Source organism: Callithrix jacchus, chromosome 4 (genome assembly GCF_049354715.1).
Source record: "Callithrix jacchus isolate 240 chromosome 4, calJac240_pri, whole genome shotgun sequence".
Taxonomy (NCBI): domain Eukaryota; kingdom Metazoa; phylum Chordata; class Mammalia; order Primates; family Cebidae; genus Callithrix; species Callithrix jacchus.
The window spans coordinates 144,930,928-144,949,499 of record NC_133505.1 but is presented as its reverse complement, the minus strand read 5'-3'; the positions used below and the strand labels follow the sequence as shown (position 1 = coordinate 144,949,499).

Here is an 18,572-nt window from a genome sequence, read left to right as displayed (position 1 = left end):
AGCACCTTGATTTCTAACATGGATATCGGCAACCTCCACTGCTAAACGCTAGTCCATGTGTCACTATCTCCTTGCAAATAGATTTTTGTGGTCACCTGTTTATGGCAAGCCTGATCTCGGAAAGCCACAACAGTTCAGGTCTCCTCCAGAACAAGCCCTTGCTCATTTACAAGGTTCCCACAGAGCCCAGCAAGACTGACAATGTATTCTCCATATTGCCTTTCACAGCTTGCTGAGAAAAAGAATTCACTAAATCTGAAAATGAGCCAGGCTTGGACTAACCAAAGTATCTTAAAGTTCCCATTCCTTTTTTTTTTTTAACGGTGCAGAACCAGCAAAACTCAACAGAGTTTGACTCAACAGAACCAAAACTCATTTACATTTGTGTGATTCTGCAAAGAGAAGTCAGCTATAGTAGGGAGGAAGGGGAGACTCAAGATGAGTTTACATCCAAGAGAAGCAGGGATGTTTGTAATCTACCTAGAATAACGTGAAGCCCCTGTCCAGCATGCTCACATCCTCCATTCATTAGCACAAGCCAAAAACATGAACTGGAAATTCTACACCAGCATCCTCTGCTTGGTCCTGACACTAGGAGGCAGTCCAACACCTCTCCATGACACAAGAAAGGCAGGAAAAATACTGATGAGATTCAAACTGTGTGCCAAAAACAGCTATTGGGGTATTTGCCATCCTCATCATTTTAAATCATACAAAGTTCTTCCCAGTTGATGCAGACATATTTCTTTCTTCAGTTAAAGCCAAAAAACTGCTAGGCATGGTGGCTCACACTTGTAACTCCAGCACTTTGGGAAGCTAAGGTGGGAGGATCACCTAAAGCCAGGAATTTGAGATCAGCATGGGCAACATAGCAAAACTCCATCTCTACAAAAAATGTTTTAAAAATTAGCTGGGCATGGTGCCATACACCTTTGGTCCTAGCTAGCTACTTGGGAGGCTGAGGCAGGAGGATTGCTTGAATCCAGGAGTTCCAGGTTGCAGTGAGTTATGACTGTGCTCCTACACTCCAGCCTGAGCAACAGAGTGCAACTCTATCTCTAAAAAACAAAAACAAAACCACAACAAAAAACCGTCTCATATCTTGCAGAAGTCACTCAGGGTTCATAGGACAAAACTAAAGCACTAAAATAGATCAATGCAGCATAAAAGCAATTAAAATAAAACTATATGAGGAATGGAAAGCTGTTATGTATGGTTCTTTCTAAGTATAAACACTGATGAATGTGGTCATGCCCTGCATGAAAAATCAGTAAGTCCCCAAGTCAAGACAAGGAAGAATATGTCATTATCTGAACTGAAATGAAGTGTCTGGCCCAGGCAAGCAAAATGAAGCAGAGGGCCAGGCAGAGGGTCAGCCAGGGAGGAGAGAGAGTAGTCATACAATGACAAATGAGGGAAAAAAAGCTATTAGAGTCTTTCTGGAGAGTATAACTGGCAAGATAAAGCAATTACGCTGAAGTTGGTTCTAAAAAATCATGAAGCAGGTAAGCAAAATGGCTGGGTTATGGCTAGGATAATCACTGGGATCATTCATAAAGGGGCACCTCATAATGCCAACAAGAGGTTTGCTGCCAATGGCTGCCTTTGACAAAATAGCTCCAGGATTCCCTTGTCAGTTTTATCTCATCTGGACCAGCCCTGTTGCAAGTGACCTGGAAGGAAGAAAGAGACAATCCTGGATTGGGGCAGGATGGGAGTGGAGGTTCTTCTGTCCTTTAGAAGGGTGGCCAAGGACTTTTCACAGAAATCTAGTGAGCACTGAAACCTCTGTATCTTTAGTATCCTTTGGCATAGAATATTGGTCAGAGTCTATGGCCACTAACACCACTACCATCCCCCCCCCTCTGATCTAATATACATTAGGTGGGGCAGGGCTTTAGTTAAGTAGAGGGCACAGGATTTAAGTTTACACTAAATGGATTGGGTGTTGGGCTTCTGGGTCTACTCTTTAAGACCAGCCCTCTCAGTCAGTAAGATATTAGAAGTCCTATTGCCAAAGCTTAGATTTCATTTTGTCACAGATTCTTTCAAATACTGCATTTTCTAAGAATTTAGGATATGAAGGCAGTGGCTCTCTGAGACATGTGATGTAAAGTTGGAGAAGCAGTTTCACCCCTCATTTATAAGGCTGAGCTAAGAGATACAAAACTGAGTAATTTGTCTGGCTGAGCTCCTTGAGGCTAGGGTCTGAGAACAGAATCTGCAAACAACTGCCAGTGTGGTTGATGAGCTTCATGATAGGATTATGTAAGGAGAACGGTGAAGACACAAAGCAGAAAAATATCATTTCTACCTAGGAGACTAAGGAAGGACTTCAGGATATCTCATCAGAGTCTTCAAGGATTAGGAGGATACAAAAGTGAGAAAGGCTGGAGGTTATAAGACACATAGTGGGCAATCTTGATGAAGAGAGCAGCTCAGAACCTGTCCCCCTAAAATTTTACTGCTCACATATGAAGGGGAGCTACTGGGCTACTTATTCAAACACCTCTAGACCTATGGTTTTGGTCTTGGCTTTGGCATATGGAAGAAAGAGGAACCATGACAAGTATGCTATATTTCATCTTATGACATAGCCCAGGACATAAGAATGGTGAGGATTAGGGAATGCCTTCAGTGAAACCCTAGCCAATCAACATCATAGTCATATATCTTCAAGAGAAAAAGTCCCCCTCCCAACAAAAACAAATTGAAAAATAAAAAGCTACCCTTGCTCCAAATGCACATAAGTCAACATAAAGATACAGGAAGCATAAAAAGCAGGGTAATGTGACACCCTCAAAAGAACACAATAATTCTCCACCAATAAATTCTAACCAAAAACAATTCCTTGAAATGTCAGATAAAAAAATTCAAAATATTGATTTTAAAGATGCTCAATGAGATGCAAGGAAAATCTGAAAACTAATACAAGGAAATCAGAAAATCAATTCATGATATGAATGAAAATTTACCAAGGAGATAGATATCCTAAAAAAATTCTGTAACTGAAAAATTCGTTGAAGGAATTACAAAATATATTCAAAAGCTTCAGTAATAGACTAGACCAAGCAGAAGAAGGAATCTCAGAACTAGAAGCAGGTCTTTTGAAATAATACAGTCAGGCAAAATATAAGGAAAAAAGAATGAACAAAGCCTTTGAGATATATGGGACTATATAAAGCAACCAAATCTATGAATTATCAGTATTCCTGAGGGAAAAGAAAGACCAAAGATCTATTTAAGGAAATAATTGATGAAAATTTCCCAAGTCTGGCAAGATATTTGGACAGATCCTCCAGATACAAGAGGCCCAGCAATTCCCAGAAAAAAATACATTGCAAAAAGGATTTCATCGCAGCGTATTATAATTAGACTGTCTAAAGTAAAAGTGAGCCAAGTGTGGTAGCTCATGCCTGTAATCCCAGCATTTTGGGAAGCTGAGGCAGGTGAATCACTTGAGTCAAGGAGTTTGAAACCAGCCTGGGCAACATGATGAAACCCAATCTCTACCAAAACAAACAAACACAAACTAAAAAAAAATTAGCTGGGTGTGGTGACACATGCCTGTAGTCCTAGCTACAGGGAGGCTTAGGTGGGAGGATTGCTTGAACCTGGGAGGCAGAGGTTGCAGTAAGCTGAGATTGCTCCACTGCACTCCAGCCTGGGTGGCAGAGCATGACCCTGTCTCAAAAAAATAAAAATTAAAAAATAAAGTAAAAGTGAAAGAATTTTAAAATCAGCAAGAGAAAAGCATCTAGTCACCTATAAAGAAAACCCCATCAGACTAACAGTGGATTTCTCAACAGAAACCTCTTGGATAGAAGAGAACTAAATGACATTTTCAAAATGCTGAAAGACAAAGGAAAAAAAAATTCGACCAAGAATTTTATATCCAGCAACCATAAGCTTCATAAATGAAGGAGAAATAAATTCTTTCCCAGACAAGCAAATGCTGACAGAATTTATCATCCCTGGGTTGGGCCTACAAGCAATGCTCAAGAGAGTTTTAAACATGGAAATAAAAGGCTGATATTCACCATTATGAAAACACAAAAGTACAGAGAGCCAGAATAGCCCACCCTCTCTCCTCAACAACTGCAGAATATTCTAAATGTTCTTGATCGGTAGTCTCCAAGTCTTATGTTATTACTTGGTTGAAAAACCAGTGGATAACCACGATGGATTCAGTGATGATGAATGGCAACTGTACTTGGTCATATTTTTCACCAAATGTGTCACTATTAGGGAACATCCTAAATTTGGATTTTGCTTATGAAGCAAAAAGGGCATAGGGAGGATAATTCTAAGACAGAGCCTGAGCTCGATGGCTGCTTGAGTGTAAGGATATCATAGTAGCCCACTAATTCATAGATTTATTCAACCCTGAAAAGATGCATGTAAGAAGGCCTTGAAGTTTAAGAAAAGGGAAAAAGAGAAGCAAAGATAGCAAGGTTGCAGGCTCCTCATGGAGGAAGATAAGGACCCTTAAAACTCACCCCAAAATCAAAAGCAAGACTAAGGGCAGGAAGGTAGAAAGATTTTGAAGTTATTAGCCACTAATAAAGCCAGGAAACATTCCACAGTATATATTCCCTAGACCTCGCTCCCTCCCTGACATTGAATCTCAATGGGCTCTGCATTAATTCCTACCCTTGTTGCTCACCACATCAACAACGTGAGCACTTGATCAGTGACAAAGCCTTCAGCACAAATAAGCAATGTCTCTTGACCTCCTTAATTCCATCTAAAATACTTAATCATCACTATCTCTCTCAGAATGCTCTAGGCATAACTGAGTCCAGTCACCAGTCACTTAATCATTCAAAAGTCCTTAGAGCAATCAATGGCAAAAGGAAAGATAATACAACATAGGTTTCTCAAGGATTCAATTTCAAGACAGGCTCTTCAAGGGTTCTTCTGATTTGAGCTACCACTAGTAATGTACACAATTGACCAAAACAATATTAGTAATTATGAAAATGGGAATATATTTAACATGAAATTAACAAATCAATGGCAAAAGAGAAAAATAGGAAAAAGCAGAACAAAGATATTCAAGATTATATGAATGATCCCTGTAGCCCTTTCCAAAATAACAATTTTTAAAAATCTTCAAATAATCACCTCTAAGTGATAATTTGTTATACAAACGACAACTAAATCTGAATTCAAAATCAGAAGAATGCAAGAGATAGTTTATGAACTTGGTTTCCTTCCCATATATTAAATGTAAGCACAGTGGAAGAAAAAATAACATATCCAAATTCTCCACAATGAGCAGACAAATATTTACAGTGCCTGGATTTTTTTTTTTTTTTTAGTAGATGCTCAAATAGAAGGATGCCACATTAAACATAATGATTTAACAGAGTAAATGCTCTCATGGTTTAAAGTGCTTGATGAACCAAAGGATTAAAGAAGGACTGATTTACAACACAGGGGGAAAAGCCTATTACTGTATGTCTCCCCTTTATATCATTTCCCTAATGATAACATGGAATAGTAAATCAGACTAGTATTGATTCCATCTCTTTTCTGCTCTAATTATGGCTCCTTGTATCTTAGAAGAGGCTTTGAGAAGCTCCTCACTATTGTGAATCACAAACTAAAACCTCTTTAACCGCATAAAAGTCTATAATAAATTTACATTTGCTACCATATCACTACGTTTTCCATGTTGTATATCTTGATTCTCCTTCTTCAAAATTAAAAAAAATATAAACACTCTTTAGTGCAAGGCTCACATCTGCTATGTCTCATTTATATGGTTCAATTCTCTGTACAAGAATGCTTGATAGATCTCATTGTGCATCTGAAATATAATAATGTCCATTCTTTTGAATACAAGATGAGGATGTACCTTTGTACATTAGGATAATCTTCATCATTAGGGGAAATACTCTGCACTGAATTTCTAATAATGGTGAAAATATGTAAAGATATATACATACGCATATATTCATCCATAGTATCTCATCTGGCACCCCTCCCATCAATTTTGTGAATAGTTCCCATGGGTGTGAAAGATAGTTAGCTGACTCTGGGGTAAAGCAAAAGATCACTGAGTAAAATAAATCCAAATGAGTAAAAGGAGAACCAAAAATATGTCCTTGGACACAATAAAACCATATTCTCTCCAGCTGATCTAGCCACACACAGACACATGAACACTAGACAAAGAAGGTCATTATATAGTGATAAAGGGATCAATTAAGCAGGAGACTATAACAATTCTAAATATATGTATGCGCCTAACAATTTTAAACATTCCTAGCCAGTGGGGCAGAAACCTCTTCCGGTATTATTACCACCCTGTTCTCTTCACACTGAAGACAGACCTTTTATCACAAACCAGAACCACAGAAAACCTCAGTGCTGGGTTAAACTTTGGATGAGGAAACAACCTTTAGAGCAGAGTTTATCAAACTCTTTTACTCATGTAGTCATTAAGAAAATGTTAAGATTCTGTTTTTCACATATTTTAAGTTAGCATTCAAACTTTTTCATCATAATTTTAATTGTGAAGCCTGTAATTCTGGAATACTGGAATCACTAAAATTTTGAATTAAAACATATCACTCTTGAAATGTATCTTGTGACTATCACAGCAATTTGAAAAACATCTTCATCCATCAAAGAAAGGGTGAACAAACTCTTCTTTAACAGTAAAAAAAAGCTGTATTGTTATTTTTCTCTTTGAACTTATATTTCCATTCCATTTCCCTCAAAAGTTTTCTCCTATATATTTTAATGCTAGAAAGGCTTTTATTAATCTCCCTACTATACTTCTCTGTTAAGAAAATGTATAAAGTAATATTTAAAATATTTCCTGTAACCATAAGGCTTAAAAATATTCCATTTTATTCTAGTTTAAGCAATCATTACTAATGCACAAAATTGGTCCAAAAAATTAGTATTTATCAAATGTTAATATGGTTAACATGGAAAAATACATTTTTACTAAAAATGCATTTCTAAAGAAATGGAGTTTGTTTATATTTCCCCCAATTAGTTCATATGCCTATGGACAAGTATTTTCTATTGTTACATAATAAGGTAGAATTTGGCACCAGTTACATACCCATTCTTTTTCACTTTTATAATTGCAAGCAGTAAGAAACCTTGTTTACATAAACACTAAGGGAATGAAAGAGACATTATTGAAAAAATCTTTTTGTCTATCATCTTATAGCTCCTTCAATATTGCTGAAAGCCAAGAAGTTAAAACTACCTAACTTAAAAAATGACATGTTTCCTCGTCCTTATAATCACTCCCTTTATCAATATGGACAGTAATATTTTTATAATCCCTTGTGGGTGGGACAAGATCTCTGTATCCCAGGGCAACCCACTACTGTCACACACAAGGTGGGTAACAGATGTGCTTTTCTCTGTCAAGCAGGAGCAGAGTGACAGCAGAAAGTGAGGTGGAAAAGGAGACGTGGCAACATCAGTTTTGAAGCAAATTGGTTATAAGAAAGGGAACTGATAGAAGTTGGGGGCCAGGAAATTGACTCCTTTAAACTACCCACAGCTCATAAACTGCCTCCACAGCTCATAAAAAGTCCTCACATCCTCCTATGTGCTGGACACCCCAGCTTCACCTCTCCACTAGACAAACATGTTGCCAGACATTCTGTTCATGTATAAGCTTGGTACACACAAAAGTGCGCTTAGTTTAACACATGGGTTCCCTTACAATATGTAAACCTGTAGTAGCTACTATAGGAAAAGTAATGAATTTTTTAAAAAGACAGAAATGGCCGGGCGCGGTGGCTCAAGCCTGTAATCCCAGCACTTTGGGAGGCCGAGGCAGGTGGATCACGAGGTCAACAGACCGAGACCATCCTGGTCAACATGGTGAAACCCCGTCTCTACTAAAAATACAAAAAATTAGCTGGGCATGGTGACGCGTGCCTGTAATCCCAGCTACTCAGGAGGCTGAGGCAGGAGAATTGCCTGAACCCAGGAGGCAGAGGTTGAGGTGAGCCGAGATTGCGCCATTGCACTCCAGCCTGGGTAACAAGCGCGAAACTCTGTCTCAAAAAAATAAAAAGACAGAAACATGAATTTTGTTCAATCTACTTAATAAGAGAGAAAATATCTAATCAATCAGAGTATCCTGATAACATAGAAACCATACTCAACAAAGGGTTATAGTCCAATATATTTTATAATCTCAAAGAAAGCCCTAGAAACAATCCAAATGTTGAATAATAAGAAAACTGCTAAATAAATTATGCTACAGCCATATAATGGAAGTATACATGACATTTTAATTTGAAGAACATATACTGGCATTAGAAAATATTCTTCATATGGTATTGAGTAAAAGAAACCAAGCAGGCAACAAAGTCGTAAATAAAATTTTACATTAATTTATAAAAATATATGTGCATAGAAAAAGACATTTAAGAAATTCTATTAAACTGTTTTCAGTGGTTATCCTTAGGTGATGTAGTTATGGACAACTTCCTTTTTTGTTCTATAGTTCTTTCCAATTTTTCCTACAGAGGCAGGCATTTCTCTCTCAATGAGAGTAGGGGGAAGGTATGGGGGAGGTGAAGAAGGTAGGGAAATAGGTTCACTGCCTGGGGGCGGCTGCATGCAGCTGTGGACTTCACAACCTGCTAAATGATGTCCAGCCAAGGTCGCCAGTCAGAGCTTAAATCCACACTACCTGGTGTAGGGCTGCATTCTCATCAGAGGGAATATATTTTTCTTCTACTCCTTCATGTAAGGTTTGGTCATGTCTCTACCTGACCAATTTGATTCTTTTACCATGGACTTCCATGGCTGGTTCCTTTAAGTCACTGACATCATTCCTGCCACAGACAGGTGGAGCTAATGCAATCAGATTCACATCATGCTAACCTCATGAATGACCCCAGCTCGCAGGTGCAAGAAAGCCCTTAGTCAGCAAGTAAAATGCTATGCTATGGTTTGAATGTGTCCCCACCAGAAATAAGTGTTGGAAACTGAATCCCCAATGCAACAGTATTGGGAGGTCAGGCTAATGAGAGGTTATCAGGCCATGAGGTTTCTGAACTATGAATGGATTAATGTTGTTATCATAGGAGTGGGGGCTGTTATAAAGGGTGTGTTCAGTCCCCTTCTCTCCTCTGTTCCAGCCTCTTTTTATCCTTCTAACCTTTGAAATAACGAAGGAAGAAGGCCCTCACTAAATGTGGCCCCTTGATCTTGGATTTCTCAGCCTCCGGAACCATGAACCAATAAATTTCTGTTCATTATAAATTACCCAGTTGGTAGCATTCTGTTATAGCAGCAAAACAAACTAAGACACGCTGTAAGCCAATGTGGTTATCTGGGGCTTCAGGAAAATACAGTGGACAATTTTTGACTTCTGTGATATTATTCAATGTCCATCTCCTACCTCAGTACATGTGGAGGGATCTTGACAATGGTATCCAGACCACCCAGAGTTTCTGCAAAAAGAAAATTACAAAGTTAAAAATAAACATTTAAACGCTGAGAATATACACTGTACATGAATTTCTCTGTTAGTTCCTCTTTTCCCCAGGAATTCCTCTAATTAAAAATTAGTCAGTTCTCAATTATCTGCATGAAAGTCCTTCATATTTTAAAATCCTTTTTCCTTGAGAGCCCCAGAGATTTCCCTGGACCTTGCAAACTACCGGGGAGCGTAAAGTTAAAAATTAGGGCACATTTCCCTATACAGATAAAGAACGAATAGTTAAATTCCTAACCTGAACCATTTAATCTAGTTACAACTGACTAAGATATTCTTGCAATAAAAATAGAGAAAAAAAAAGCTATTTCCCTGAAAATACTGTTTCAATATCCTTACACAATAACTCATACTTGTGAAAGGCTTTCAAGTTCACAAAGCACTTACATAGCATCTCATTATTCTCACACACATTTGTGACATGGTATATTAAATTTTTTAAAAAAATATCACAGTATGGTTAGGATACCGATTGGAAGGCTCACACCCAAATCTCATTAATCCAACCTGGATGGTCAATACTTCACACTGTTCGTGGATTTTTCACACTATTGCTGCCTCCAATTTTAGAGATAACAAAAAGCTCACCAGTCTCTTCCCCAAAAAACTGTTCTATTTCAATCATTCCAACTTGTCTCCAGTCTTGCAGTTCAAATTGTGTTAACCCCTTTCTTAACTCCTTAGAGTCAACAAGCCCTGTCTATCTGAATTATTTTCACTGGGGAAGGAAACATCTCTTCCCACTTGCTCAGAGATCAGAGAGAATAACAAACATGAAATACAGATGAGAGACTCAAGGCCTGATAGGATCTGGACTTGATGTGGCCAATGGGGCAAAAAAGTAGATTTCAGAAAAACAATCGGCAGAACAGAAAGATGAGTTCAGCAGGGTATTTGGTACTGTGAAGACAAGGCCAACGGAGGAAGATGAATGACTGAAGTATCAATGCTTAGATGAGACAGGATGACAAGAAAGGGAAGGCCTGAGATGCAGGTACAGGAAGGAGCTCAAAGGCCACACAGCCAGCACAGTGCACCAGTTAGCATGGCAGGGACTGGCACCCAGGACAAGCTGATGCTGCTCCGCAAGGAGAGGCAGTGACACTGAACAACCAACCAGATCAGCATGGTTTTCCCACAGGACAGAAGGAAACGTAGCCAACTAAGGCTGTGTAACAGTGCCCAGCTCTGCAAGGCTAAGAGCGAGCTAGAAGAAAAGGAAAAGAGAAAAGGCAGTCACACAGCAGCCACCATGAACCTATGCCTCTAGGTGCAGTAAGACTCCCAGGCACATGAGAAAAGTGTGGAAACCAAGGCGGAGAGCATCCAAAGGTCAAGGATAAAACAGCCTGCAGCTTTGCTATAAGCACTCAGGACGGAATGGTAGCTGGGGAGAGGGCACCATGGAAGCATCAACAAGGAAAGCAAAGAGAACCAGGTTCCAGTCCCAGCTCCACTCCAGTTTGTGACACGGTGGGATGGGGACAGGTCACTTATCCTCCGTAAGTTTCAGTTCCCTTATCTTTAGAAAGAAGTCAATGACACCTTCCTCCTGAGATGCTTGTGAGGAGCTGATAGGATCATGATCACAAAGGGCCTGACACGGTCCTTAGATGCCAGTGCCAATTCCTGTCTCCCTTCTTTGATTCTCCCACTAAATACTAGACCAGGTCCTAGGCTAGGGACCCAGGGGTGAGAGCAGACATGGTCCATTAATTCATGGATGCACATTCTCATTTCGAAGTATGATAAATGCCAAGAAGGAAAATAAAGGGAATTGGGCAAAAGTGAAACAGGAAGTCCTACTGTGGACTGTGAGGTCACATTTTCCTGCTGGGGGTGATGAGACCAAAAATGATTTATTTAAAACAGATAAGGAGGGGGCACTCCAAGTGGAGGGAATAATAAGTTTGAAATGCTTGGAGAACCCAACATCTTTCCCGACTCTGTCCTGCCACTCGGGTCCAAGCTGCCACCTTCTCTCACCTGTACCAGACCCTGTCCTAGGCTCCCAGATTTGGGGCTTGCCCTGGAAGCTGCAGTCTCTGCTTAACACAGTAGCCTGAGAGACCCTGTCAAGACCCAAGTGAGAACACTTGTTTCCTCCACTCCAAATGACTCCCATCTCATCCATAGAGAGCCCAACAAGGACTTTCATGATCTCAGTCCTCGTTTCCTACTTCTTTCCCCTCGCTCCAGCCCCCTGGCCTCTTTGCTCTTTCCCGAAGCCATCAGATATTTTCCCAACTAGGAGCCTCCCTTTTTGTATATTTTGGTAAATATCCCTGAATACCCTATTTAAATGGCAACTCCCCTTTTACTCCAGGCACCTCCTATCTTCTTCACTGTTTTATGTTTTCCCTTAGCTCTTATCACTCTCTTTGATGTCATGTATATTTTATTTATTTATCTTGATTATTGGCTGTCATCCCTCCAAGAGTCTGTAAACTCTAATCAGGGAGGACAGGATCGTTTTGCCTGTTTTGCTCACCATGTTATCTCTAACACTTAGAACAGTACCTGGCACACAGTAGGTAATCACTAAATATTTGCTGAATGAATGAAGAGGGAGTGCAGCCCATCTGAGTAACTGAAAGATCAATGTGACTGAAATTCAGAGTGCAAGGAGGAGGGTGGCATAGGACAAGGCTGAGAGGCGGGTAGGAGCCAGGCAATGTAGGGCTGGACAGAACACACTGGGGACTTTTTTTACATCCTAATGGGATGCCATTCAGTGTTTTAACATGGCATATCTTGGAACGATTGGGGTTTCCAAGGTGACACTACTTGGGGAAAAAGAACTAGAGCAAACAAGGAGGGAGTAGTTAGGAGGTTGGTGCAGAAGTCCAGTAAAAAGGGAAGGTAGCTTATTCTGAAGAGCTGGCAACAGAGGTGGAAAGAAGTGGACAGGCTTGAGATATATTTAGGAGGTAAAATGAGCAGAGCTTGGGTGATGGACTAGGTAAGGTGGCAAATTACAGAAATGTATCAAGGACGACGCTGGATTCCAGGTTAATGCAGCTGGACAAGTGATGGCATCAACTGATCATTTAGAAACACTAGAGGTGAGTGAGGTTTGGCAGTGAGGTGGATGTGGGGAAGAGCACACGGTCACTTTGAGCCTTATTGAGCTGAGTGCCTGTGAGACATCCAGGTGGAGATGTTCAGTAGGTAGCTATGTTCCAGGGTGCAGGTTTCAGACCACCAGTGTGGACTAGTTATATAAACACGAGCGTCGCATTCTCAGAAATGGAGCTGAAGCTGTCAGTATATGTGTGTTCAACTCCAGAAGAGCTGGGAGTAAGAGATGAGGGCTCAAAGCCAACCCTTCAGAAACTCAAATATTTAAAACTGGGGAGAGAATTTGGAGCTGGCAAAGGAGACAGAGTGGCTCAAGAACCAAGATGGAACTGGTAGGGTGTGGTCATGGAAGTCAAGGTAAAGCAGGTGCCCAGGTGTGTCCAGTGTCACCGGGAGGACCTGTGAGATGGGAGTGAGATCGCTCTGCCAGCCGGATGGCTATGTGTGTTACTGTTCTTCAGTAATTATGAGTTGGTGGGATGATGGGGGTGAAAGGCAGATGACCCGTGAGATGAAGAGGAAGTAGAAGGTGAGAACACAGATACAATTTCTAGACTTTTTAAGGAGTTTGGCTGTGAAGTAACAACCTGTGGCTGAAAGAAAAAGCAGGTGCGTGATAGAGAGAAGGGTGCTGGTTGGATAGATGTTCCCTCTTCCCCTACTTGGGCTTTGTGCCTCTAGTTTCTTTCCGTCCTCCTCCATTTTCCACATCCATCCTGCATAAGGCCCCTGATAGATATAAAACACTAAGAGCTTCCAAAAAGGACTTGACAGCTCTCCTATTCTGCCATTCTATTTCATCCTACCACAGCCTAGCTCACAAGCCCCCGGGACTGCCAGTTCCTGAAGATATTTCTGCCTTTCCCCAAGCTAACCCTTTATCCAGTACATTCTTTTCTACTCCCTGGCCAGGTCCATTCCTCACTGACGAAAACAACCAGATAGCACTAAAGAGAATATGCCTTGCTAGTTATTCTTCAGCCATTAACACTAATTTTCAGAGAAGTGTCATGACAAAGTAGATAAAATAGAAGAAGATGCTAAAGTTAAAAAAACACATGACAATACATGACAATATGCCATATGTGGTAAACCTCTTGCAAAAGGGAAAGACTCCAAGATGTTAACAGTGTTATCTCTGGGTAGGGAGAGTGCAGATTATTTTAATTTTTCCTTTATGCTGTTCCATTATTTGCAACATTCTAAAATGAACATATATAACTCTTATAAATAGAGAATGATGAATATTACTTAAAACTCAGGTAATTAAAGTATTGATTTACTTATTGAACATCTGCCTTCCACTATAGGTGCAGAAGCAACCAAAGCAGCATAAACAACTGTCCCTGTGCTGAAGAGATCACTCTACTACTGACAGGTATTGTTTTGACTGACCAGTATCCATTCCCCTGCCTTCTGAAGGAGCATCCTAATTTTACTTCCAGGAAACCATTTTTCCCCAGCTCTGGATTTCAATGGAACTTGTAGCCTAGGCCTAAGCTAGTTATTCCATTCCATTCTTTGGCTGGAGGATTGGTTCAAGGATACTCAGATGAACCATCAGGACAAAGAGAACAAGGGAAACCAAGGATCAAGCAGGATTGACTGGAAAAGTCCAACTCTCTTGATATGGTCTAAATATTGTAATGATCATCTATCTCAAAATGGTCTCAGAGAGGGATGATGCCTCTCTCCCTTGAGGGTCTCAGAGGGGGATGACCCTTCTCTCCCATGAGGGTTTGTTGGGGTCACCACCTGAGGGGGTCTGTCCTGCAGACCCTGACTCAATGACAGATGAATAAATTCACTCAGACACAGATTTTCAGTGTAAAAGTGGGTTGAGTGTCCGTGGCTATTTAGAGGCACTCGAGGAGAGTGCTGTAAAGAGATAACAGCCACTGCAGCCCTGACAAGCTGGCATCTCTGGCCTTTATTTAGCACACATTAAATAACAAAACCTTTGAGTCAACACTGCTAGAATGAAGAGATTAAAGGACAGGTTCTGAGGCATATCATTAGTGGCTAATATCCCTGGTTGACCTTGCCCCAAGAGAGCCAACCAGAATGATCCAAGATTACAGAACCACATGAGTAAACAAGTTATTCAGATAAACTCCCCACATTTCCTAGCTGTTTGCTTTTCTTATCAACTAAAGGTAAAGAGGGTAAGGCTGACTTCAGCTGAAACTTCTACTGAAACTATGTAAACTTCTAAACCCTCCAAGAAGGTTTGTGACTATATTCTATAACTTTCTCTAATATTTTTCCCTTAATAGTTTTGCCACCACCCTGACTGAACTCCCACAGGTCTCAGAGGGGGATGACCCCTCTCTCTCATGAAGGTCTCAGTGGGGAATAACCCTGTCTCTCCTGAGGGGCTAAGTAAGGGATGACCCCTCTCCCATGAGGGTCTCAGAGGGGGATGTCCCCTCTCTCCTGAGGGGCTTTCTGAGGGGGATGCCCCCTCTCTTCCATGAAGGTCTCAGTGAGGAATGACCCCTCTCTCCCATGAGGGTCTCAGTGGGGAATGACCCCCCCTCTCCCATGAGGGTCTCAGTCTCAGTGAAACATGACCCTTCTCTCCCATGAGGGTCTCAGTGGGGAATGACCCCCCTCTCCCATGAGGGTCTCAAGTCTCAGTGAAACATGACCCCTCTCTCTCATGAGGGTCTCAGTGTGGAATGCCCCCTCTCTCTCATGAGAGTCTAAGTAAATGATGATCTCTCTCCCATGAGGGTCTCAGAGGGGGATGATCCTTCTCTCCCATGAGGGTCTAAGTGGGATGACTCCTCTCTCACATGAAAGTCTCAGTGGAGAATTACCCATCTCTCTCATGAGGGTTTAAGTGAGAGATAATCCCCCTTTCTCATGATGACCTAAGTAGGGGTTGACCTGCTCCTCTCATCATGGTCCAAATGGGGGATGAGCCCTGTCTTCCTGAGATGGTCTAAGTTTATTGTTGCCTCTTTTCATGAGACAGTCTAAGTGTGTTGTTTCATGAGACCAAAACTGTGGAGACCCATGCAGAGCATGTCAGTCAATCCACAAAGAGCAGGACAAGATCCCTGAAACAGTGTCTAACTCCTAAATCACAGATATTCTTGTAAGAGATATCTGGTTAAAGGAGTAAAATAAATCCTGCTTTGCATAAGTCAGCTTAAACTCCGTTTTTTTGTCTCTTGCACCCAACATATCTGTCAATTTATACTGCCCATAAGAGCCTACCTGTGCACACAATCAACTATTATCCAAAGTAGTAGGTACTCGATGAGAGTGAAGGCAAGGATCTGAACCCAGGCAAGCAATCGATCCTGTAGTGGAGCTCAGGGAATGTTTCCTAAACAAGTTGTAAATGGCAGAGTCTGAAAAGGGAATTCCCTGCACAGCATGTTCAACAAAGTGCTGCAGCTGACTGCCACTAGACTGTTGAATCTTGGTTGGGAAGTGACAAGAATAGAGGCTAGGGCTAAACTCCAAAGAGTATTCTGAGGAATTTATACTTTAATCTAGAAATGAATTATGGGGGTTGAAGAGTGACAGGTGTTTTGTAATCTAAACAGCAATGGGCAGTAGAAATGGACTCCAGTGGGAAAAACAACAGGAAAACCTATCTCCATGCCTTTGTTCGTGTTTCCAGTATGCCCTTCTAACAAACTCCTTTTAGGGGACATTTTATTCATCCATATATCTCAAGCTCAGTACCAGGGAGGTCTTAATCAATGTTTGCTAAATAAAGCAGCGAAGGAAAGAAGGAACCCACAGCTTCCCCATTCTTCAAGTGAAATCTACTTCAAAAGCCCCACCAGCTCACACCAATTCCCCCCCAACCCATAGACCCCATATTTATCCTTCCTTCTTTGACTTGTTTTCCTGGTTTGCTCAATCCAACTGCATAATGAATGCCCTGCACTATTATTTAACTACTTCATGCACTCTGTCTCGTCTTGTCTTGCTAATTACGGAACAGTCACTGGGAAAGGAAGCACGTCCACTCAGGCTGATTTCTTTCAGGCTTGACTCAAGTAATCTACCTGCCTCAATGCTCAGCTTCCCCATAGCTTTAAAGAACCTAAACTCAGCAACGTTGTGATTTAACTTAATAAGATGTTGAATGTCAGTATTCAAAGTTATTAAAATACTAGATTGCACTCCTCCTCCCTCTTTATCTAAATCTGCTTAATTTGTAGCAAAATAATAACGTATACTAGGAATGGCATTTCTAAAGCACAATTGGGCCCTGCTTTATCATGTTACCCAGCCATCTGTGACCCTTCATTAGAGGCATTTTGGAATCAAGCTTCGAAGCACTCTGCTGAATAACAATGGCAACGCAAAAATAGTACTGTGGCTTTAAAAGCCTTGCTGCTCTCTCATATATCTGGTCCATTTTTCTTTCACAGTAAACTAAAATGGTCAAGTGCTGGTTCTACCTACAAGACAAACTTCCTAGACAGTATCCTAGATCATTTTATGATGATATGCACAGGTTTAACAAAATGGTGTTGATATAATTGTCTGTACACACACTAAAACATATGTGAATTAAGACCATCTACATGTTAAGAGTCACCTAAACCACTCACAGAATTTTACATTTAGTGGAAAGCCTGCTAAAGGCTCTTCACTCTCTCAGGCTACATCACAGCATACACAGTGTCATGACAGAGAGTGATGGTTCTTGGTTGCAAGGGAAAAGGAGTCAATCTCATTTTTCAATTGAGTAGCAACTGAGGCATCATATCAGGCTCCGGCAAGGCAAAGCGAGGAGCCCACAGAGCTACGCTGGCTTCTTCTTGGCCTTTCCTTTCTAAAAAGCATCACTATCACCCAAAGTATGTTTCTGATCTCTTTGTATTATCATCCTGACAATTTTGATGCCCAAATCCCCGCCTAATTGAAACGTCTTTTCGTTTTTTTCCGCTGCTGAGTTCTGCAACCTGAGTCTGACGAGAAACATAAATTTGCTCCCTGGAACTTATTTCAATGCTAGCACAGCTCACAAACCTGAAATCCCACCTGTCTGAAGGGCAGACCCCAACAGAATTGTAGAGGTAACATGATATCCGCCCGTATGTTATTTTTCATGTGCAGTAACCATGAAAGCTAACACTTAGGAAGCTGACCTCTAACGAGAAAATCAAATTAAACAAGCCTTTCCTTCCTGGTTCCACTCGCCAAGGATTCGACATCGGGGTTGCTGGTATAACTTCCCTCTTCCCCCGAGGCGCTTCGCCCTCAGGCCCCAGCATTTGTACCGGCTCCGGGTCCTGCCTAACTCGGCGATGGGGAAGCGTCGCCCCAGCGCGAGGACCGGGAGAAGGGGGCCGCCTGCGGGGCGGGGAGGACAGCGGTTCCCGGGAAAGGTTTTGGAGAAAGAGACCGCAGAGGAGGTGGCTGATGTCCACACCCGAGCCAAGACTCTCAAATCCCACATCAATTCCCCGAGGCGACTCGCGCGAACGGCACCCATGACCCACGCTCCGCGAAAGAACCACGCGCGGAGGCGCCGGTTCTGCCCCGGCCCCGCGGCCCTCCCGCCGCGGCGAGCAGGTGCCGGGCGCTTACCCAGGGCCCAGGTGCAGCTCTCCTTGATGGCTTTGTACTTGCTACCGGACGCCTCCTTCTGCAGCTTCCTCAGGATCTCTTCCATCTTGACCTTCCAGGCGCCGGGCCGCCGCCCACAAGGAGAGAAAAGCAGGAGAAGCGAGCCGGGACCAGGACGCCGCAGCTGCCTGGCCCTGGGCGCCTAGGCGGCCGCCACACGCGCCCCCATGCCGCCCCGGCGCTGCTGCTGATGAATCACGCCCGCTCCATGCCGCGGGCCACGTCAGCCCGGGGCCCCGCCCGCCGCTCCGCCCCGCCCGCCAGCCTGGGTCAGGTGCGCTCCCCTCCGAGGCCGCGGCGGCTGTGGTCTGGGGCCGGGGAGCGAGGCTGGAGGCCACTGACCCGCCCTCCGAGGCAGGCCCCGTCGGCGCCGGGCTTCGCGGAAAGGTGGGGG

The 18,572-nt window shown here is 42.2% G+C and overlaps 1 protein-coding gene across 3 annotated transcripts in view; it reads right to left on the bottom strand.

The window, feature by feature from the left end:
• ARFGEF3 (ARFGEF family member 3) overlaps positions 1-18,358 on the bottom strand; it is a 182,280-nt gene extending 163,922 nt beyond the window's left edge. For all 3 annotated transcript variants that reach the window (XM_035296841.3, XM_078370168.1, XM_035296844.3), the window contains exons 1-2: positions 18,140-18,358; positions 9,398-9,449 (exon numbers count right to left, since the gene is read on the bottom strand). In XM_035296841.3, the coding sequence (XP_035152732.2) occupies positions 9,398-9,449; positions 18,140-18,224 (137 nt within the window). In that variant the 5' untranslated portion in view covers positions 18,225-18,358. The remainder of the gene's footprint in view (positions 1-9,397; positions 9,450-18,139) is intronic.
• Between the last annotated feature and the right edge of the window lie 214 nt (positions 18,359-18,572).